At 41.4% G+C, this 22879-nt stretch overlaps 1 protein-coding gene, 1 long non-coding RNA gene and 1 other non-coding gene across 6 annotated transcripts; 2 read left to right on the top strand and 1 right to left on the bottom strand.

Annotated features, from left to right (window-relative positions):
• The first annotated feature begins 562 nt into the window (after positions 1-562).
• PPP1R8 (protein phosphatase 1 regulatory subunit 8) lies at positions 563-21081 on the top strand. Of its 4 annotated transcripts, none has more exons than XM_074305639.1 (7): positions 563-633; positions 6368-6428; positions 12252-12405; positions 14962-15182; positions 17884-18028; positions 19037-19101; positions 19596-21081. In XM_074305639.1, the coding sequence occupies exons 4-7, from the start codon at positions 15117-15119 to the stop codon at positions 19947-19949; spliced, it is 630 nt and encodes a 209-aa protein (XP_074161740.1). In that variant the 5' UTR covers positions 563-633; positions 6368-6428; positions 12252-12405; positions 14962-15116; the 3' UTR covers positions 19950-21081. The 4 variants fall into 4 exon arrangements, with proteins under 4 accessions (XP_074161740.1, XP_074161738.1, XP_074161739.1 ...); XM_074305637.1 differs by lacking the exon at positions 563-633 and adding an exon at positions 4646-4766; XM_074305640.1 differs by lacking the exon at positions 563-633 and adding an exon at positions 4788-5380.
• LOC141565267 (small Cajal body-specific RNA 1) lies at positions 8339-8505 on the top strand. The gene has a single exon (XR_012488943.1).
• LOC141563893 (uncharacterized) lies at positions 13817-15161 on the bottom strand. The gene is made up of 2 exons (XR_012488532.1): positions 14944-15161; positions 13817-14075 (listed from the first exon to the last, which is right to left on the bottom strand). It is a non-coding gene; the product is annotated as an uncharacterized LOC141563893 (long non-coding RNA).
• Positions 21082-22879: the final 1798 nt, after the last annotated feature.

Raw genomic sequence — 22879 nt, 5'->3', positions numbered from 1 at the left:
CAATTTGTTTAGTGAGGGAAAGAATTGTACTTTTCCCCAAATTGAAATTTGACTAAAAATAACACATTGATGTAGAGCCTTAAGCTCTGCAAATCAATTTATAATGCTTTTATCTCCATTTTATTTATTAAACAACAGAAGCTTAAAAAAGAGGCTTAGTATCACCACGATACTAGCAAATGTATGTGAGATGGGTGTGAATGGAGGTCCCTTGGCTCTTGTATTGATTGGTATGTTGCCTTCAACTACTGTAGTCCATTTGGTGTCAGATAATCCAAGTGAGTTTTCTGATTCCAAATGTGCCTCCAGGATGTTCTGATTTCTCATCCAGGAACTCATTTCCAGGTTTTAGATTAGTTCTTTTCTCTTTATCCTATTGTGGATACATCAGAATGCAAAGGCTACTGCCCAGGCTCTCCAGAGCACAATGTTGGGGACTTAGATGGCTGCCTCCCAGTCTGCAAGCCTATCCTGACATCACTGATGATGCAGGAACTCAAACAAAGAGGGTTTTTTTTTGGCATTATAAGAGGGGTAGGTAGTGCAAGCTGCCCCCTGTACCAAAAGGGTTGTGTTTGCATCCACTGTGCTGGAAACAGCGGGAACATGGCTAGAACAGAAAGGATTATAGGGGTAAGAAAGGGGTATAGGGACTACTAGATGGGAGAGGGGAGAAAGTACACTTAGTATTGAGTACTAAGAAATGGAAAGATCAAAAGAGGCTTCATCTAGGGTCATGATTGAGAGTGGCCAACAGAGCTTAAAGCCATGGTGTTTATTCCTTTTTATAGATAAGGAAAAGGCCCAGATTGATTCATTCGTTTGTTCATGGTCACACGGAATAAGGAGCAGAGTTGGATTTTCAGTCCAGGTTCCCTACCTCTAAATGTTTCCTCTGCAACACATCTACTGTTGACCAAAAGTTATCACTACTTAAGCATGGATCAAAAGAACTGAAAGCTTTAAAAGTCCCCATAACCCCTAGCAAGTAGTGATTGAATCTTGGTCTCATTTGCTGCTTTAAGCATAATTGTTTCTCAGATATCACTCCCTGAAAATAAGGTGTGCAAATTATTCCCATCTTCTTGAAGTCATGAGTCACAAAACTGGAGAGAGAGAGAAAACACAGGAATTCAGCATTCCTGTCTGGAACCTATTTTATAGGTTTTTCACAAGATTGAGGTGACAGATAAAAAGTAGTATTCCAGCTCATAGCTGTTTCCATAGCATGGTCCTCTGAGCTAGACAAAAACATATCCTGTTTCTGGACAGAAAATATATTATCTAGGAGGAGATCCTATAAATGTACTGAGCTAACCTATTTCCCTGAAATTCTTAAAGGCAAATTAAATTTATATTGCACTGTGAGCTTACCAGCTATTTGCCCCAGTTTGAGATGTCACTGAAATACATCAAAGGGATCAGTTCTTTGCTAAGATAAGTGTTCTGGGCTAGCTGAAGCATTTTTGGTAGAGTACAGGATCTACCCAGAAGAATTTGAGCAGTCCTAAAATTAACTGGATTGTTTTGAGAGGCAGTCAATGTCAGCTCGATGGCCACTTGTCCCAGTAATGCTGTAGAGAGAATCCTTGGGATACAATTTGTACTTAAAATCTCTGAGGGTTCCTTCTACCTCTATGATTTACAGGTATGCATCTTATGGTAAAGGCTCTTGAACCTTGTTGAAGATGGTCATTTACTTCGACCCTGTATTGATGTTATTCTTTTCTGAAGTCATTTTATCTCTGCCTAGATGTAGCTAGGTGGCTTAGTGGAAAGAGTGATAGATTGGAATCAGACTTAAGTTCAAATTCTTTCTGCAGATACTTAATATGTGTGAACCTAAAGAAGTACCTTAATTAATCTCAGTTTACTGAACTGTAAAATAGAAACGATAATAGCAGTACTCCCATCCCAAGGACTGTGAGGATCAATTGAAATATTTGTAAATCATGTAATACTATCTGGTACATAGAGGGCACTTGCAAAATGCTTATTTCTTTCCCTCTTTTTGGATCCAAGAATTTTGTTTCCTTTGGGGAAAAAGTCAGGGGGCTCCATTTCCTACTACCTTGTTTCCCATCCAATAAAAAGAAAAGGAAGAGCTGAATACATTTTAAAAGCATAGATAACCAACACAACTGAGGTCTGGCTGAGAGGCTTATTTCTGGTCAACACAACTTGGTACTGTGGCCAATGGTCAAACTATGGAGAAAGGGGGGCTACCTGGGGGCTACCTCTTTTGCTGTTTCAACTTTATAAGCTGCTATGTACATTAGGTTGGAACAATAACTTACTAATTAGGAGTCTTGGATTTCCACTTTGGTTGTCTACTCTCATTTCTGTGGGTAGCTGCTGCCTTTCTCCAGATCCAATCAGGGCTTTAAGAAAAGTGTCTATTAAATTCAGCACTTTCTAGCATGGCATATCTTTAGGAAAGAAAGTCAGCATGTGTTGTCATCAGTACTCCTTTCCTCTGCCTCTTCATTGTTTTGCCCCAGGAAAGGTTTTTATTTTCGTTTCAGGCATATTGATGCTTCAGTGGTCCTGGGACTTCATTGACATGTATTCATCAGAGTAGATGCAACCTTGGAATCTTTGCTTTCTCATCCTCTATACATCTCACCTGTCATTCCATTTCTCTGGACTTTTAAATATTTAATGGTTATCAATCTAAAATTTGGACTCTGTCATTCCTTGTTTTTTTTTTTTTTTTTTTTTTTTTTTTTATGTGATCAGTCTACTTCTTTTCCTGGATAATATTTGGTCTTGATGTAATCATTCATCACGGGTCATGGCTGGTAATAAAAACCCACTTAAGCCGTATCTACCAAGTCCCTTTCTTCAGTTGAATTAAATTGAAAAATATTACAATACAATTGAAGTTCATTTCAGAAAGCAGTAGGACTCGAAGTCTCTTAAATGAAGGTTTATGTGAAAGTTCTGTGAGCCCTGGGTGAAGGGAGAAATTTCTAGTCATTTTTGTCACAAAAGAGACAAAGCTAAGGGAATGGGGTGAGGTAGAAATCAGTCATGGGACTATCCTACATGCTTTTCAGTTACAAAGCAGGATTCCCTGTTCAAAGCATGGGGAAAGGCACTGAATGAAGGTGGTGAGTATATGAATCATGGGCTTTCGAGCAAGAGGAGAACTTGGGATATCAATCTTTTTGAATTTTAGATCACAGAATATAAGTTTGGGGAGGGCCCTTAGAATACAGAATGTCAGAGCTAGGAGCAACTGCAAAATATAGGTGGTCATCAGCTGAGCTAGACTATAGCATGTAGAATGCCAGCATACTGAATATATAATATTCGAGCTGAGAAGTACCTTAGAACATACACTATCCAAGCTATTATTGTTACTGTTCAGTTGTATCCATTTTTTATGATTCTCTTGGGGTTTTCTTAGTAAAGATACTGGAGGGATTTGTCATTTCCTTTTACAGATGAGCAAATTGAAGCAAACAAGAATCACACAGTAAGTATCTGAGCTCAGATTTAAATTCAGATCTTCCTGACTTGAGACCTAGTGCTTATATGTACCACACTACGTTCCAAAATATCAAAGCTAGAGGGGCCTTAATATATAAAATGGCAAAGTCCTGCTTCCTGAGCGGCCTTAATGATAGAATGCTAGAATATGGAAATTGTGTGTAGATCAAAAGACACAGAATATTAGATCTTAAAAGAGCCTCAGAGCTGGAAGGGGCCTTAGAACACAGAATGTCAGAATTGGAAGGGACCTTAGAACATAAAATGTAAAAAGCTGAAAAGAGCCATGGAACACAGAAGGTCGGATAGGAGGACCCTTAACCATACCATGTGATCTGGAAGTAGCTGTAGAGCATAAAGTGTCAATGCTGTGAAAGACTTTAGAAAAACAGGATATTAGAAGCAGACAGTAGAAGGAAAACAAGTATTTATTAGGGATCTACTATGTGCCAGATACCATGCTAAACACTTTATAAATATTACATCATTTGATCTTCACAGAAACTCTACAAGGGTAGGAATTTTACTGTTGAGGAAACTAAGGTAGACAAGTTAAGTAATTTATCTCGGGCCCCACAGTTTGTAAGTTACTGAGGTCAAATTTGAATTCAGATCTTCCTGACTCAAGACCTAGTATTCTATCCATTGCAGAATGTCAAAGCCGGATGTGAAATGTCAGAACTGGGATGGACCTTACAACACGGAATCTCAAGGCTAGGGGGAACCTTGGAACCCAACAGTCAGAGTTGGGAGAGGCCTTAGGACACTGAGTAGGGAAGGCTCATGGAACATAGATTATCAGAGCTGAGAGGGGCCTTAGAACATGAAGATGTCAGAGCTGGGAGGGCCCTTAGAACCCAGCATGTCAGAGCTGGGAGGGAGAGGGGGTGAGAACCCAAGACGTCAGAGACTGTCTAGTTAGTTTTAACCAGAAGCAGAGCTTTCTCAGAACTTAAGTTCTCTATTGGCTCAAACGTCAGAACCGAGGCTCAATCTGCCAGACCCGCAGACCCACGCGGGAGGCGGGACAGAACAGCGCATGCGCCATCGGAGACCTTGCTATTAGGTCTTCGAGATGGGGGAGGAGGCTGTTTCGGACAGAGAGGGTGGAGAGACGCGCATGGATTGCTGGGATCTCTCTCCTCCCCTCCCCAGTTCAGTCCTCCCACTTCCCAGCATGCTTTGGGTTCTCCAAATGGGAGGGGGAGACGCAAGATGGCGGCAGCCGCGAACTCAGGCTCCAGTCTCCCGCTGTTCGATTGCCCGACTTGGTGAGCGCCGGGGTCCGGGTCGGGCCGGGGGCAGGGGCGTCTCTGGGGCGCGGCGGTCAGGCTTCACGGCCTGGGCCGGGAGGCCGTGTGGGGCAGCGGGGAGAGGGGGCGGCCTCCATCCTACATCCTTGCTTCCTTCTCGCCTCCTCTCCCCTCACCGGGCCGGCCCGGGGCCCGGGGGTCGGGCCTGAGGCCGCTGAAAGAGGGGGAGGGGAAGAGTTAAGAGGGGGAAAGGTTCCCCCTGCCCCGCCTCCCCACTTAGGCCCTTGTAGACCGAGACTAGCAGAGAAAGGCGGGCGGGCGGACCGACATACCGGAGGGAGAGAGAAATCGCAGACACCGCCCCCCCCTGCCCTGCCCGAGAGCTGTTGCCCGGTTGAACGGGAAGCCTGGAAAGGCCTCCGGCCTAATCTCACCGCCAAGGACCCCCAGGGTGTGAGCCTCAATATCGTTCTCCTCCCCTGGCCTACCCTCCCCTCCCCGCTCCCCCCCTCCCAAAGCTGAGCAGCACTTCGGACGGGCAGCAAGCGCGCCCAAGAGTAAGAGCATCCATCCAGCGACCGTCCGAGGTCAGCGTCGGAGGAGGTCCTCAAACGGGCCCCTGCCCCTAACAAGTGAGAAGAACGAAAGCCGGAGGTGCAGACTCATGAGCCCGAGGCTGTCCCTTTCCCAGTAGCTGAGAGCCCCCAGACCAGGGCCGCCTGTGAAGGAGGGTGGGCGCGCGCCGCCTGTCTGGTGGTTTGCTGGCAGGATGCGGTCCGGCTCCTGACATGACTCCGTCGTTACTGCTCTTGTCTGTAGGATATTAGCGGGATGGATATAGATAGGTTTGCTTTTGTTTTCAGAGGGGTCTAGCTCCAGGGTCATGGGAAAGGTCTTCCAGGCTTTCACTGGAAGCGAAATGAAGGAGGAGGAGGAGGATTTGGGTGCATGTGATCCCTTGTCTGATTCTTGTTCTTAAGTTCACCCCTGGGCCTTCAGGCAGCCAGTTCAGGACTGAGATGATTTATCGTGGCTGTGGGCAGGTAGAGGAAGATAATGCTCTTTTGTGTCCTCGTCTTCCTGCAGGAGGTAGGGGGTCCTATGTCAAGGTCACCTAAGACTCGGAACTGGACAATGTTTGTGTTCTTTTCAGGGTCCAAGTCCCTAGTCTGTATTTGTACTGTGACATGACTAACTATGAGTTTTCCTGCATGTTATTTCATACCTTGAGCCCCAGATACTTCTTGGCTTATTCTGCCTTTTCAGATTGTAAGTGTCAGACCTTAGAATCAAGCCCACATTTCCTCATCACCGTGGAGGAAGTAATCTGTCTTTATAGGCCTTTCCTGCAAGGTAGACATGGTTTTAAAATAGAGGTTTCTTTCCTGCTGTTCTAAATATTGCTTAACTGAAGTCTGTTTTGGAGCAGTTGAATCACTGGAGAAGTACAGCATCGAAAAGTGGAAAGGAGCTGTAATAACAGTGAAGGAGATGGCATTTCTACTTGAACATGAACTAATTATAGGCTGGTTGGAGAGCTACAACACTCAATGGGAACAGAAACTGTAAATAGCATTCATTGTACTCATCCTGAAGGCCTTTTTCTCTTTATTTTCTAGGGCAGGTAAACCCCCACCTGGTTTACATCTGGATGTAGTCAAAGGAGACAAGTTAATTGAGGTATGAAAATACATATCATGCATTTTTTCCATCATGGGAAAGCATGAGTCACTTCCCACCCCCACTTCTCTGCTTTGTTTTCCAGTAATGCTATTTTCAATTCCCAATTTTTCCATTAAAAATACTTAATGATATAACACATTGAACATAATGAGGTATATGTTAGATTCTCCAGTTTCCCAGTTTTTAAATAGGTCATGTACCTTTGAACTCTTAAGGCTATAGGCAAAGGGCCTATAAGAAGCTTCTGTCTCTTACTGGGAAACAGCATGAGATGTACTGGGAATGAATTAGCTGATTAAATCACATGGAATAATGGAATACAGAGCATGAGAAAGAGGAGTCTATAAGGATTGTCCCTGAATTTTGCTTAGAGGATTGGACAAAGGAGCCAGGCTTTTAAAAGAGGAATGGGAATGATGGCTTTGTCTGAAGGAACAAATAATTAAGTGTTCAAAGTTCCTTATTATTAGGTTCTTACTAGGTGCTAAGTCGGTACTTAACAATTCTCTAGCTCAGGGTTCACACCTTTACTTCACACCTTTAAAAGGAATTCTGAAAAGGAGTTTACATACTGGACATTACACCTTATAAATTGTGGCATCCCCCACTCCCTCATGCATGTGCATACATGTGCATAAACAATTTTGGAGGCTGAGAGTACTTAACCAGAATCCAGTTGAACTTTTTAAAAAAGAGCTTTCAGAACTTAAGAGGTTGAGACATCATATCACCCAGCGACAGTATCAGTGTTGCTAAATGACATGAAACAAAGAACCTCTTTGCTTTACATCAGTTACTATAATTTCTCTTTACTTGTTAAACATTATGTATTGTACTATCCTGCTTGACAAGTGGCCTTGTATGAAAGATACTTCCAATGGACTTTGTTGTAATTGGTTCCTGTTGGACTACGCTAGATTAAAGTATAGTTTGATATGAGGGACTGGCTCTTTCCTGTACCCAAATGTGAGGTAATCTCAGGTCACTCACTTGTAGTTGTTTTATCATAGGTTCCACTTTTTAAAGTAGAACTTATAAGAGCCTCCTGTAGAGATTATTGCAAGGAAGACTTCAGAAGATCTCTGCTCCTTTGCTTCCAGCTATGCACCAGTGCAGATCACACTCATCTCCCCTCCTGGCTTCCCTGGCTTCAAACCCAGCTAAATGCCACCTCCTGCAGGAAGCCTTTCCCAACTCCTCTTAATTGTTCTGCCTGCCTCAGAGATTATCTTCAGTTTAGGCTGTCTATATATAGTTCTTTGCATGTTGTCTTCCCCATTAGACTGAAGTCTTTGAGAGCAGGACTGTTTTATGTATCTCTATGATTAGCACAGTGCCTGGCACTTGTAGGAACTTATTAAGTGTTTATTGATTGAATGTTTCTAAGAAATTATACTCATCTCCTGACAGCAAGTGTTCACTGGTATCCCTCCTCTTCTCCAGCTCTGACTTCTTTGGCTACCCTGCTGCAAGCCTTAGCTAAACTCCCAGCTTCTATTAGAAGCCTTTCCCAGGCTTCCTTCATCTTGATGCCAGCCCTCTGAGATTACTCCCATTATAACCTGTTTATGTCTTGTTTCTACACAGTTGTTTGTGATTTTTTTCCTGCATTAGACTGTAAGCTCCTGGAGGTTTTTTTTGTTTTTGTTTTTTTTAATCTCTTAAACTTTTAAAAATTCTTGATTTGACTGGAATTCAACTAACATTTCTGTTATCAGTTTAAGTGTGGAGGAGACAAATAGATATAATTTATAAACTAGTTATTAGTACCTAGAATGAAATCTCTCCTTTAAATGCTCCCTTAGATGACAGGCAAAATCATATTTGGCAAGTCAGAATCCTAAGAGTGTCTTTTTGTCATTCTTATTAGCAACAGAGCGGGACAGTCTTATCTCTGTAGAATTATCAAGCACTTGATACTAACCAAGCTATCTGTATCCTGAGCTGTTCCAGAAGGTTGGGATGTGTCTTGTGATAGCTGGGTTTTATAAGTGCAATATTAAAGTAAACCATGAGTCTTTTAAGCCCAGCATGTTGAGGTGAGCACTCTGGGTTATAACTCAAAGGTACAGTCCTGATGATGGCCAGACTGGGAATAATGGCAGGAGTGAAACTCAGAATTCCAGGCTGCTTGAAGTGAACTCAGATGTGAGATGGTCCCATAGTCTGAGAATGTGACATTATGAAACAGGGACATTGAGGGAATAGCCCAGCAGATCCTGTTAGACATGGTTAAGCCTTGCCTTATTCGATGTCATTCTCAGGACTTGTAAAGAGTGTGCAATCGATTTGCCACCATAAATCCCCCATGAGTATTTATAAAACATACTAAGATAAACTTGGCCTGTGTTTTGGACAGATGGATCCAAATATACAAGGAAGAGGTTAAGACATTTGAGAAAGGAAGTCACTGACCCGTGGCATGAGGAAAAGAGTGTCTTCAAAGAGCTTCTTGTAGACATTGTGCTGAGCCTTAAAGGGAAAGGAGGGATCCAAAGACAGGTGGAAAGAAAACCTCTTTTAAGCATGAGGCACAGAGACAGTGTAGGAGAACGCGGAAGACAGAGGAGACCAATGTGATAGTATTGAGAATACATGAAGAAGAAATAAGGGAGCTCTGAAAGGGAGTAAGAAGTGATGTGACCATAACATCAGGAAAATTACTTGGGAAGTAGCATGAAGGGATAAGGTAAAGGTAGTATGGGTGGTTAAAAGATTGTCTTGTAGCCTATATAAAAAGAGAGTAAGAATGGAATTAAGGAGGGGGGGTTGAGGGGCTAGGATAGGGAGCACAGCCTCAAAAAATCAAACCAAGGGCAATTAAGTGATTATGGATAGAATACTGGGCCTGGGGTCAGGAAGACTTGAGTTCAAATCCCTCTTCAGACTCTTACAAGCTGTGTATCCCTGAGCAAGTCTCAAAACCTCACTGCCTCAGTTTCCTCATATGTAAAATGGGAATAGTAATAGCACCTTGCAAGTTGTTGTGAAGATCAAATATGGTAATATTTATAAAGCACTGAGTGCTTTGCCAGTGCTTCGCACATAGTAGGCATTTAATAAATGGCTTGTTCATTTACTTCAGGTTGTATAGGTAGAAGTATTTGGCAGCTGCTAGGATATGGGGTAAGGGAGAAAGAAAAGTTAAAGTCGACCTCATTGAGATACTGGGAGAATGGTGGTACCATTACCTGAATGGAGAAGGTAAGGGGGGAAAGGTAGGTTAAAGGGAGAAGGCCTTCATTCCTAGACATGACCACATTAGGTTCCATTGGTTCATGTAGATGATGAGATCCAACCAGAAGTTGGAAATCCAGCACGGGAGCCCAAGGGAAAGGTTGATATGGAAGATAGAAATCTGGGGGTCATTGGCACAAGGGTGATAACCCGAAGCCAGGTGAATAGATAAGGTCACCCAGAGGAGAGGCAGAGAGCAAGAGAAAGGAATGCTGGTTCTGAGTCTGGTTCTGAGGGCTTTGGGCTCAGATCTTAGTTTAGTTCCTTCATGACCTCTGTGACCTTGGGTGAGACTCAGATTTCTCTGCTAAAATGAGAACATTGCTGTTGGAGAAGCAGGGTCATGTAAGGCAGGAGGGGAGACAAGGAGGGTACCCATTACATATTGCTCAGTAACTGAGTGACTCTGACCAGCCTACAACAGACCCTGAGTGAGCTTTTAGGCTCTTTTTAATTTTCATTGTTTTAAAGCAGGTTCAAAGTAGAAGCCGCTTCATGAGTGACAGCTATTGAACAGTGTATGTGTTTTGAGAGTAGAGCCACATATCTAGGTTAATGAGAACTAATTTAAGCTGAGACCAAAGTAAATTAGGTTACAGTCAATGAGTTTGAATAATAAAAATACTATAGACTATGGACTGTGACAGAGGTGTCAAACATGTAGGAACAAATTAAAATGTATTTGAGGAATATTTAGTGAAATACTTAAAATACAGTGAAACATAGATAACATTGATATGTGATTTTTCTAAGTCCTCATCCTGCTGCAGGGATCCTTTTGTGCATTTTATTTTAGCAGCTCTTGTTTCTTTTTGAGTTTGACACTCTTGCCCCACTGCACTGAACCTGGCTGTCTGCTACTGATAGAGCTTATTGGAAACACCTCTCTTTTGATGTAAATAAATTAATGAAAATGTTGTGGCCTCATTGTGGTCAATTGTATCTTCAAAGTCATTTATCTCTTTTGTAATAGAAAAACTGAGACACCCTGGGAAACAGTAGCCTTCTGTAGATCCAGAATTGAGGATTCCCTAATTCCCAAGAGTGCCATTCCCTGGGCCACTCTTCCTTGTTACCTAACTTTATCTAGGAAAAAAATTATTTTAAAAAAGTTAAGGTGAGTTTAAAGGGAACTTGATTTAAAAAAGAAATCTAGAACAACCTTATCCTGCAGAGAGGTTTGTCCTCCATTCTACCTTAGGAGACACCCTGTCTCCTTTCCATTTCCATGGAGCTGCCTTTACTTTTGGTAACTGCCTTCAGAACCTGGGTTGTGTTGTTCGGTACATACTCAGGTTTAGCAAATATTTGTCTTTTGAACAAAAGTCATACAGAGCATTGTACAATGAATAAGATATGCATTCACAGTGGAAGGTAGTGGTTTTGGTCAAAGTCAAAGCCTTGAGCGCGTAGAACTAAGCCTGTGACCTGATGTGGAAGAAGCACATAGCTTTCCAAGGTGATTATTGTGATGACTAGCACTGGTTTGGATAGAGAAATCAGAATGAATATGTTTAATCATCTTTATTGCTTTAATCATGCCTTGTGCTTTTTCTTTACATTTTCAACTTAAAATTAGGCAGTATGAAAAGTTTCATTTTTAGTTAGCATTGTTTTGTGATGGGGTTGGAGTGAGGGAGGTAGAAAAGGAGTTAACTTAAAAAGAGGATGAGAGAGAGCTGATAGTCTTGTCCCCTAGCCTGATCATAGAGGAACAATTCAGCACTTAGCATTTATTCAAAGAGCAGCTGCTGTGCATCAGGGCTTGCAGATAATAAAGACAAAACGAAGTTGTCCCTGAGCTTAAAGATTTGACATTCTAACAGGGGAGACACCTGTATTTAGATTAGTATGTACAAAAGAAAGACCAAGAGATTTGGAGAAGGGAAAGTACTAACTGTTTGAGAGGATTCTTGATAGACTGATGTATATCCAGAAAAAAGGCAGCCAGAATGGATGAAGCCTGAAGATGCTAGAATTATTGAAGAAAGGTTGAAGAAACTGCGGCTCGTTAGCCTGAAAAAAATAGGAGACATATAGGGAGGTGCAATGTTCCTCTTTTAAAACATTTGAGGGGCCATTACGTGAAATAGGGATGACTTGTTTTGCTTGATTCCAAAATATAGCAATAAGAGCAGTGAATTTAGATGCAAATTTCCATTAAATATAGGGGGAAACTTTGTAATAATTAACTGTTCAAAAATAGAATGGGTTACCTCAGAAACAAATTAAATTCTAGTTGCTGGAAGTCTTCAAGCAAAAGCTGGATTGCCATTTATCTGGGATGTTATTGTAGCTAAGATTTCTGCTCACATAGTGGGTTGGATTAGATGTTCTCTGGGGTCCCTTCCAAATATGAGATTCTTGGGGGGGGGGCAGGAGGATTGAATTGTGTCCCTGAATTTGACATGTGATTTCTATTTAGGAGAAGTGTTATGAAATATATTTTGTCTTTGACAAAGAGCCTATCACTCTACAAAAGACTATTAACTAGCTGAACATTTTTATTGATTGGAAAACTTTGGGGGAAAGTCAACAATTCAAGATGTTAAGTAATGTTGTTTATTTGGTACTCAACCTTAGAAACTGATCATTGATGAAAAGAAGTATTACCTGTTTGGGAGAAACCCTGATCTATGTGATTTTACCATTGATCACCAATCTTGCTCCCGAGTCCATGCTGCCTTGGTCTATCACAAGCATCTGAAGAGAGTTTTCCTAATAGATCTCAACAGTAGTAAGTAACTTTACTTCCTGTAAAACTACTTTGGACTAATCAGTCTTTAAATAATGCTTTACTGCTGACTAAATGGGACATTAAGGGGTTTTCATTTAATTTTGCATATATAACACTTGCTTGCTCTTTTCCAGCTTTTTTTCTTCACTTGAAATAACTGATGTTTGAGACTGGAGATATAGGGAGAGAAGCCATAAGGGGGAAGGCTCTCTTCCCTCTCCTTCAGAGAAGGTAGTAGGAGTGCAGAGAGAGAGGTAGCTTCCCAAGACCAGAAGTTGGAGGGTTGGAGAGTACCTTTTGGAACCCAAGAATTTGTAGAGAACTTACTATAACTTACTCATTATAGATCCTCATTTGGGAAAAGTCCTTCCATAAGTCCATTCTACTCAGTGTCAATGACTGCTCCCATGAAAATACATCATTGCATGAACCAGGATTATAGAGAGCAGTTAGTTCTATGGAAGTTGTGGTCTTAAAAAAGAGTCTAAAATTCAGAGGATTTAATGCCAGGGACGGCTTAAACTCTGTCACTGGTGTCTTGAGGTGATTAGTCAAAAGACAAAGCACTAGGATCTGGTTGTAGCATAATAATGATTATTATTGTAAATAACAGTGGACAGGTCACAGTATTGTGCAGAGAATGCCAGTCTTATCTGTACTAGCAGAAAGAGGAAGCCGTTTTGGAAAGTAATATTCATATATTACTTTATTTGACTTTAGAAAGTAATTAAATTTTTTTTTTTAATTACAGAAAATTCACCTTCCAGATTGTTTTACTTTGGCTGACATTAAATTTGCTTTGTAACTGATCTGAATAAGGTTTATACTGTTATCCTAGAATCTGGCTTGTATTAAACCTGAGTATAATCAATTGTGGTATTAGCTTTCAATAAAGACTACCACTTCCCCACACTTCCTTCTTTCCTGTGTATTTGCATACTGTGATGTATACCTTTCTCATATACATATACTTCTCCCCCTTGATACTATCTTTTTAAAGAGCTCTCATTTTAGGAATGTGGCCTTTTTGGACCAATAATAGCTAACATTTAAATAATGCCTACTATGTGCTCAGCACTGTGCTAAGTGCCTTGCAATTGTTATTTCATCTTATCTTTACGACAACCTTTACAAGAATAGTAAGTAATCTCCATTTTTTAGATGAAGAAACGGAGGCAAACAGAAGTTAAATGACTTTTCCAGATTTAAGTGCCTGAGGCCAGATTTGAACTCGTCTTCCTGATTCCATCCCTGGCACTCTATCCACTGAGCCCACCTAGCTGCCCCAGTGAGTCATTGACAGTTTTCATTTGTGCCCAGAGCACATGACAATAGCGTATGCTAAGTGACTGTTGGGAACTAAAACTGGATTAAAAACTTGGCCACAAATAATTTATATACAGATTGAGAGTCACTTAAGTGAATCTGGTTTTACTTTGTTCATTTCAGACATGTTCATTGCATGAGCTCTTGCTTTATGGCTTCTCAATCCCTTGGTCAACTGGAAGTGACACATGAGGGCACTGGCATTGCCTTAGGAGAGTCAGATCCCCCATAGTCCTTTGTTCATTCATATATAGGTCATATGTAGATTTCCCATTTTAGTGTAGACCAAGTGGAAAAATCTTGAGAGAAGATCAGCATGGTCATTCTTTTAGTCAGGTTTTATTCTGAATTAGAGAAACTCAGTTAGCAAATCTAGACTGGGCACTTTATAATCATTGCATCATTGTATATTATGGTAGTATATAAGAGCTAAGACATTTCTGCTTCACCCTAGACCACATGAGGGCAGCCTGGCAACAGTTAACATTCAAAATGCTGGGACAATTGAGTTTGCATCTGTGTAAGGAATGAGCTAAAAATGTTCAAAGTTCAGAAAAGGGAATTAGGGCTTTTTAAAAGGCAAAAGAAGGTGGTGTCCAGGCTAGAGATTATATGAGTGTCATCATAGAGAAGTGTGAATTTTCTGACATAAAAACCTGATTGTAACCATTAAGTTACAAGAAATTCTATGTCTCTTGAGCTGGTTGCTTATTGTTGTAGCTAGGGGACAGGAGTCTAGAGTCTTGAAAGTCCTAGCCCTGACAATTCCTGACTTTGTGTTGTTGGGCTAGTTAGTTTTTCTTCACCTCAATTTTGTTATCTGTAATGTGAGCATAGGAAGACTTATTATAAAGCTAACAAATGAGAAATCATCTTGTTTTGTAAATTAATTCAGAGTTTTTCATTTTTAATGTAACTCTTGTATTTTTCTGATGCTGTGATCTTATTTGTGTGGGAACTCCTTATGTCACAATTGCTGTAGCCCCTATAGCACTTCCCACCTTGTGGGTTTTAGTCTCTATGGCTCTAGGAATTCCTTGTGGAGGATCTATCCTGTTGTGAGGCTCAAATGAGAGAATATATGTGAAAGTGCTCTGGAACTGTATATTAAGACTATCTGCAGGGTGTTAGTGATCTGGGAGATCACTGCTATTTGGGACTGGAGAATCTAAACTCAGAGACGCTATAGAATGGCTCCATTCTCATTCCTACCTTTCTTATCTTTCCCAGCACACGGCACATTCTTGGGTCACATTCGATTGGAGCCTCACAAACCACAACAGATCCCCATCGACTCCACAGTCTCATTTGGTGCATCTACACGGGCGTATACTCTTCGTGAGAAGCCTCAAACATTGCCATCAGCGGTGAAAGGAGATGAGAAAATGGGTGGAGAGGATGATGAACTCAAGGGCTTACTGGGCCTCCCAGAAGAGGAGACTGAGCTTGATGTAATTCTGTGGTATTGTTTTGATATTATGGACCAATGTGTGGAACGTAAATGATGCAGAGACATCCTCCATTCTTGTAATTTGTAGTTCTCCACTTGGGAGAACAAAAGAATCAGCAGCAAACAGAGCCTGAGCCCCATGATGTACATCAGCATTGTTGCTGGGTGGGCATTGTGATGCTGGCTTACTTCATCACACCCAGAAATGGGGAGATTATTTGGTGAGGGGGGCTAAGCTCATCTGTCTCATGACATCTCATCTTCCTTGCTTTGTCACCTTCATGGGCTCATAGACCACATTGTAGGCTGTGAGTTACAGGTGTTCGTCCCTCTCCTCTAGCTGGCTGCTTTAAGACAGGTAGAAGCCATAGCCTATGTTGTTCCTTTGTGTAGACCACAAAGCTTAGGAACTCTTAGGATGTTAACATAGGACTTACTTTGGTTTTCTGGGCCTTGCTGCCCACAGGAGGAAGCCATTTCTAGAGCGGTACAGTCTGCCTTTCCTGGAAGCTGCTTCCCGTGGGTCTGCTGCTGATGCACCTTAATATGAACTGACATTTTATAGAACACTTTAAAGTTTGCAAAGAACGTTTACATGCTTTTTTTGTATGGACCTCACAGCAACCCTGTGAGGTAGGTACTATAGGTATTATTTTTCACATTCTATAGTTGGGGAAACTGAGGCTACAAGTGGTTCAGTGATTTGCCCATGGCCATAGAGGTCCTGAGGTTCTGAGGAGGGATTGGAATGTAGATCTTTTTGTGTCTTTTGTGTTATGGCCCCCCCCTGCTCACTCCCTTGGGTTACCTTTTAAAGTAGAAGCAGATCAGCTTTCTGTCTTAGACAGTCATATAATTGTCACCCTAATAGATGTACAAGTTTGTTTGATCTTTTGCTTTTTGAAACCCAAACTCATAATTTCTCATTCAGGACTGATTTGATTAGAGCTGAAAAGTGAAAAATCATCTTGTTCCTAAAACTCAATTCAGTGTTTTACATTTTTAGTATAACTTTTGTATTCCTCATATGCATTGCTGAATCTGTGATCTTATTTGTGTGGAAGCTCCTTATGCCACATTTGCTATAGCACTTCCCATCCGGTTTTTAGTCTCTATTGCTCCAGGAATCTCTGTGGAGAATCCAGCCCAACCCTGGAACCCTTCCTACCTCATGGGCACCAGCACGGCTCTCTGGGCTCTCCCCCTTCACTTGTACTGCTTTTCTAGGCATCCATATCTTCCATGATGCTCACAGGGACCCCTGAAATGAATTGGTAGGATAGATTTGGAAAACTAATTTATGTGTTTTTGAACTCAAAGGTTTTTTTCTTTTTCTCCAATAAATGTCTTTTTTTTTTTTTTTTTTTTTTTTTTAAGCTCTGAATCTATACATGGGCTGATATTACAGGTGGGATTGTGTGTGTGTGTGTGTGTGTGTGTGTGTGCACGCGCGCACATGCGCGTGCACGTATACATTGGTGCATCATCACAGATGAAGGTAATTGCTCAGAGTCATAACTCTGTAGATCCACAACAGAATGTGAGCAAAACTCAGACTGGATCTCCTGACTTCCAAAGGCTTCTTCATGACACCAGTTTTTCATTTTCCTGGCGTAGACTCACAAAATTTACATTAAACTCTTTACTCTTATTTGCTCTATGGATATGGTGATTCTGTGCATATGTATATATGCTTTGTGTCATAGGTGCGTGTATGGGTGATTGTTTTAGATACGTGGATACCTATTCATGGGTGTATAAATATGGTAAATGAGGGAGACATATTAGTCTTGCCAAAATGAGAAGTTGTAGTCATGGAAAGAACCTTGAGAGCCAGGAGTCAAAGATTCTTAGTCCAGCTTTGGCACTGTGTTTATGAGCAGGTCACTTGGACACTCTGGGCCTGTTTTCTCCTCTGTAAAAAGAGGGATTTGGCCTTGATAATTGTGCAGCCAGATTCACTTTTAGCTGTTTCTGTTTCCTATTTGCCCTCCTGCCTATTCCCCACAAATAACTATCCTCCTTTCCATTTCCTAGTGAAATACTAGGGAACCCCTGTACTGCTAAGCAGCCTCCAAGGACTGGTCTCCAGAAACTCCAAGGCTGCATTGCAGATTGGAGTAAGTCCAGCAGAAGATAAAGCAAGTAAATTGTACTGAAGACAAAACCAGTTATTGAGATAGATGGCTCCATGAGTATGAATAAAATGGGGAACAAAGAGCAAAATCTTAATGCCAAAAATGAAATGCACAGAGGAAAGGAACTCTTTGTTCTTTGTGTGTTGGTTTTTGTTTTTTTTTTGCTTAAAACCAAGTTCTTTGGAGCTCCCCCAATCTCATTGCATCCAGATGTTTTTCTTCATCTGTCATGATAAGAATGAATTTATATCACCTTTCTTCAGACAAATAATAAAGTCCAAATAATGTTTGCCCCTGCTTTTTCATTTCATTTGGATGATTTCTGTTCTACTAGTCACAGAGAAGTTCCCAAATCCCGACAAATAAGTATCATTAGATATGTGAATATAGAATCAAAGAAATTTGAGATTTTGAACAACAGCATAGATCCCCGTTTGTCTAGAAAGGACAAGATGAATTTTCAAAGGTTCTCCTAGTCCTGATACTCTTATCTTGTTGCCCTGCCCTGAAACCTTTATCTGTAGGTACACTGACTCCCTGTCTCCTCTGTGAACCCATCCTTAGAACTTGACAGAGTTCAACACAGCCCATAACAAACGGATTTCTACTCTCACCATTGAGGAAGGGAATTTGGACATCCAGAGACCAAAGCGGAAACGGAAGAACTCTAGGGTAACTTTCAGTGAAGACGATGAGATCATCAATCCAGGTGAGTGTGGGTTCCCTGAGGGAGAAGCTTGTCCTTTCAGAGAACCAAACAAACATCATCTTTGGTGGAGAGAAAGCTTGGATTGGAGTTAGAGACCTGGATTCAAATTTTGTCTCTGCTATTTGTTAACTTTGCAGTCTTCATCTCTGAGCTTCAGTTTCCTTATCTGTAAAGTGGAAATGATAAAATTTGCACTGCCTGCTGCAAAGTGCTTTTGAGAAGGTCAGATGAAATATAGTATATAAGTACTATATATATTTTATCTGTGTCCTAAGCCTAGATTTTCATGTATTGGGTTTTATGAAAACAGGGCTATTCCGTTTTTGTCCTCCTTTGTTTTATGGCTAAGTTGGTATCTAATAAGTAGCAGAGCTGGGATCCCAACTCAGATCTCCTAATTCCAAGTGTAGCATTCTCTCCACATGACCAAGGAAGTTCTTTATGTTATAAGAGTTCAATGCAGGATTATTTTAAAATAGGATTTTAGTTTTAGAAATTCATTTTATGGACCATTTTTCTTCAGGAACACATGTCTTTGTATAGGCAAGGCATTACCCATGCTGCCTCTATTCACATTGTTAATATTCTTAGTCATTTTAGCTGATCTGTCCTCTGCCAATTATGGGAGGTCAGGATCAGGATTGTGATTTAGTACAACGTGTTCACAAGCTTCAGAGCTGGAGCTACTTATCCTAGTCTTGTTGTACAACATAGCTAATTGAACCCTTAGAGATTTCACGTCTCTTGGCAAAGTGTGGCCTCTGGATCATAAGTTAAGAAATTCAAGTCAGAATGCCGAGCACTGTTCTCCAGTCTTTACATTGATTTGGGTGACAAGTGCTGGGCTAGGCTTCAAGTAGGCTTGTACTTGCAAACATATGCAGCTAATATCATAGATTACTATAATGTTGCAAAGGGCCAGTGCCGCGGAAATAATTTGATGGCAAGTTTATGTGCATTCTTCTCATTTAAACATTGGTTGCACTTTGTTTCCATTGCCCTTTGCAGAAGACGTGGATCCTTCTGTTGGCAGATTCAGAAACATGGTACAGACTGCAGTGGTCCCAGTTAAGGTATGGATTAGTGAAGTATGATATGTGCCATGAGCTGTGGCTCCAGTCTTGTTTTTAAATGCCCCTTCCTCATGTATGTGGGGTTTAGTGACATAGTTCATTTTAATATTGGGCTTTTCCCATCAGTCTCCATTTTCTAGTTTCCTGATAATTCCTTGTTTTGTATCTGGCTGGGCTACGGGATGCTTGGGAGATATCCTCTATCTAGCTGGCCTGGTACTGCCCATTGTGGATATAGATATAACAGGCTTTTCCAGGAAAGGCCTCCGGGATGGTTCTAGATTGCCTTTTATTTCTTGGTCTCTTCCCTTTCTCTTATTTGGATGACTAAGTTGACCTTTAAGGTTCTTCTGCATCTGTGAGTCTTTAAGACCACAGTATAGATCAAAGAGGGAAGGTGGGGAATTGTCAGGGTTACCATAGAGCTTGATCTAAGGTGAAGGTCTGTCTCTTTTTCTGCTTCATCTTTTTCTCTCTTTATTTGCAAACTCTAGAAGAAACGCGTCGAGGGCCCTGGTTCCCTCAGTTTGGAGGAGTCAGTGAGCAGGCGCATGCAGAACTTTCCATTCAGCGGAGGATTGTATGGGGGCCTGCCCCCTACCCACAGTGAGGCAGGCTCTCAGTCACATGGCATCCATGGGACTGCACTCATTGGTGGCCTGCCCATGCCCTATCCAAACCTCGCGCCTGAGGTGGACTTGACCCCCGTTGTGCCATCAGCAGTGAATATGAACCCTGCACCAAACCCTGCGGTCTACAATCCTGAAGCTGTAAACGAGCCCAAGAAGAAGAAATATGCAAAGGAGGCTTGGCCTGGCAAGAAGCCCACACCCTCCTTATTGATTTGATATTTTTGGTCCTGGGGTGGGGTGGGAATTGGGTGGAAGGGTGGTTTGGGGGGCTAATGAACTGAGGAAAAAAAAACTTTCCATGTGTGCAGTATCGTCTTTCAGAATGTCTCTTGGTGTCCTAACCATGTAATTTTATGACGGGCTGGGGTTGGGGTTGAAATATCCCGTTAAAGATCTGTCTTCAGAACGCTTTCTATGTATAGAAATTTATTTCATGCATCTTTTGAGCTAAACTGCCCAGCCACCTTTTCTCCAGGCCCTTCGACCTCCCTTCTAGGATCATTTTTTTTATTTGAAGATATATTGTTTGTAATGAACACCAGGCCCTCAAGATGAGTTGGATGGCCATGTAGCAGGAAAGCTGCTAGTGTTACTGATAATGTGGGTCATGTGACCTGATTTGTATTTGCTATACTTGAAATTCCCAGATAGAGTTGATTTTAATGAATTTTTCCTATGACAGTAGGGTTCTCATGGATTATAGACTGGTCATAAAAGGGTTCTAGAGTTCTTCATGAAAACCTTATCTAGGCTTAACCTTAAAGCTTTTCCCCAGGTCCGTAAATTGGAGTCCTATAGTTAGACCTGTTCCCTTCTGTCCTTACTGCTGGGATAAGAATGGTTAGATCCAGGTCTGTAGTTGCGGTTAAAACATGATTGTAATTTGACCTGTGGTTGTTTGTTTTTTTTTTTTTTTTTTTATAAAACATCAGCACTCCATTTGCTAATGTTTCTCATTTGATTCCAGGGTGTTGTTTTCACAAGGCTTTATTTCTCCTGTCAAAAGTTATTAGGAAGATGATTTTTAAAAAAGGTTATGACCAGTTTAGGGTAGTTTAAATTGAACATTAAAAGATTTTATTTGGCAAGTGACCATCTCTTGAGGAGGATGACTTTATGGCTAGATTCAGCAGCTTTTCCCCTCCCTGTGATGTGAGTCCTTGGTAGCTCAGAACTTTTAAGGCTGGTCTTGGCCAAGACACGTAGGAGGCAAAGGGAGGGAACATCTATGGGAGATTTGGACAGAGGTTTGTACATTTGTGAAATAGACTTTTTTCCACACTTTCTGTGTAGCTTTTTACCTGTAACCTTGACTACATTGTAAATTAAATGCGACTTTTTGCCGTTTGGGCTGGGTTAATGTTTCAGTCCCCATCCCCTACTCCCACATGGTTAGGAACTGTTTTCCATCCCAGAATATACAGATCTGTTCCCATTTTGGTGCTGCAAATGAAGATTCCCGATGAAGATGGAAGTTCTAATTAGCTGTGTAGGTCCCCCAGCTCGAACTGAAGGATGTAAAATAGGTTAACATGTACTGACCTTCTTCATGGAGAGAAAACTGCTGTAGTCCTGCTCACCCAAAGGTGTATTATACAAAGCTGGCTCCCAGCCCCTCAAGCAGTACCTCCACCTCCTGGGATCAATTATATATGTTTTGAGGTGTGTGGTGGTAGACCAAATTGAAGCCAAAGGTTAAGATAGTGGAGTTTTGCAGTTAAATAAAGGTAATAGCTTTTTAATTAAACTTGTATTTCTTGGTATTCTGGGATCTGGTTTTAATATGGAATAAATTGGATAGGATATAGAGGAATGTATTTGGTGGGAGTGGGGAATTTTAGTAATTTATCTAGAGGGTGGACTTTTTTCCCCCCAAAGAACCATTGATAAAAATGGTTCTTAACTGCCCCCCTCCCCCTTTTAGGGCAGCAATTGGACTGACTAAATTTATTGGATTTCATCATCAATTTGCTGATGGAAAAGTACATTCCGCTCGGGCCATTTGGAGTCAGGGACAGACCCTGGCATGGATGCTTCACGAGTGCTGTGATTTCTATGACTTTTTGGTTCTGAGAGTTGGCAGGGATAGCATTCCCTTTTATTTACAAGGAATTCAGTTGTCAAGAGAAATCCAGAATTTACTGCCCTTTGTAGGTGGGGCATTGACCTACAAGAATGGAGGGTTGGTTTGGTTTTTCATTTCCACTTTACATTTTTAACTCCAGAAATTGGACCAAGGGCCAGGGGCATCTTGATTGCCCCTACCATTCCTTTTTCAGCTTCTAAATACCTCTGTAAGATGCTTCCAGCCTGAAGTGAAAAGCAGTTTCTGGGAGGTGATAGAAGTTCTCTGAAGATCTCATTTTCTCCAAGTCTCCCTGCTGACCAGCTCCCTTAAAACCTCAGGCAGTTTGCTTTTTCCTTGAATTGAATTCAAACAGCTGGAGGAATTGGATATCCACCACTTGGATGTCCAAGACATCTCCATCCTGAAAAGTGCCTCTAATTTGTGGATGTCAAGTCAGACTCCTCATTTCACGGTTACATGACAAATAACTAAACGTCAGGATAATATTTTTGCCACATATGAATGTGAGTGCATTTGTGATATAGATATGTGATTGATCTGTAGTAATTTCTTAAATTTGTAGAATATATATGTGCAGAACCTCAAAAATGTGTTAGGGTAATAATGGATTTTCTTGTTTAGGTACTTAAAAGAATTTTGAGAATGGGGAGAGTGGGATTTTTTGGCTTTTGTATTTTGTTCCTCCCTGATGAGGTGGGCACTATCCAGCAAACTTCCTGGCCTGTGCCTTGATGATAATAAAACTATTGTGAGATATGCACACGTGGTGTTCCCTTCTGTATGTGGAGCAAACCTAACATATTCCCTCTTTGTTCTCATTCTGTCCATTTCAGGAGTCTGGCTGAAGGAGGAGGTGCTTCATTCTATGTCACTGTATCCTGGGGCTCACCGTGGCATCTCCACTGCTCAGCCCTTTTGGCACGAACCGGGCACATTGCCACGGGATAATGGAACCTTGCTGTTAGCTGTTCAGATTCAGACTGCTTTGTGCCAAATTCTCTTGTTCAGCATGGAGCAGAGAGGCAGGGTCACTTAGAGCCCTACTGCTCCTTTAAAG

Source organism: Sminthopsis crassicaudata, chromosome 3, assembly GCF_048593235.1.
Source record: "Sminthopsis crassicaudata isolate SCR6 chromosome 3, ASM4859323v1, whole genome shotgun sequence".
NCBI classification, from domain to species: domain Eukaryota; kingdom Metazoa; phylum Chordata; class Mammalia; order Dasyuromorphia; family Dasyuridae; genus Sminthopsis; species Sminthopsis crassicaudata.
This window is presented reverse-complemented; position numbering and strand designations above follow the sequence as displayed.

What these genes read in the sequence shown, in the direction of transcription:
- PPP1R8 (XM_074305637.1), top strand. Translation starts at nt 4,711, where the DNA reads ATGGCGGCAGCCGCGAACTCAGGCTCCAGTCTCCCGCTGTTCGATTGC. An exon ending in CCTAATAGATCTCAACAGTA is followed by an intron (nt 12,406 to 14,961) that starts GTAAGTAACTTT and finishes TATCTTTCCCAG; the next exon opens with CACACGGCACATTCTTGGGT. An exon ending in AAGAGGAGACTGAGCTTGAT is followed by an intron (nt 15,183 to 17,883) that starts GTAATTCTGTGG and finishes ACCCATCCTTAG; the next exon opens with AACTTGACAGAGTTCAACAC.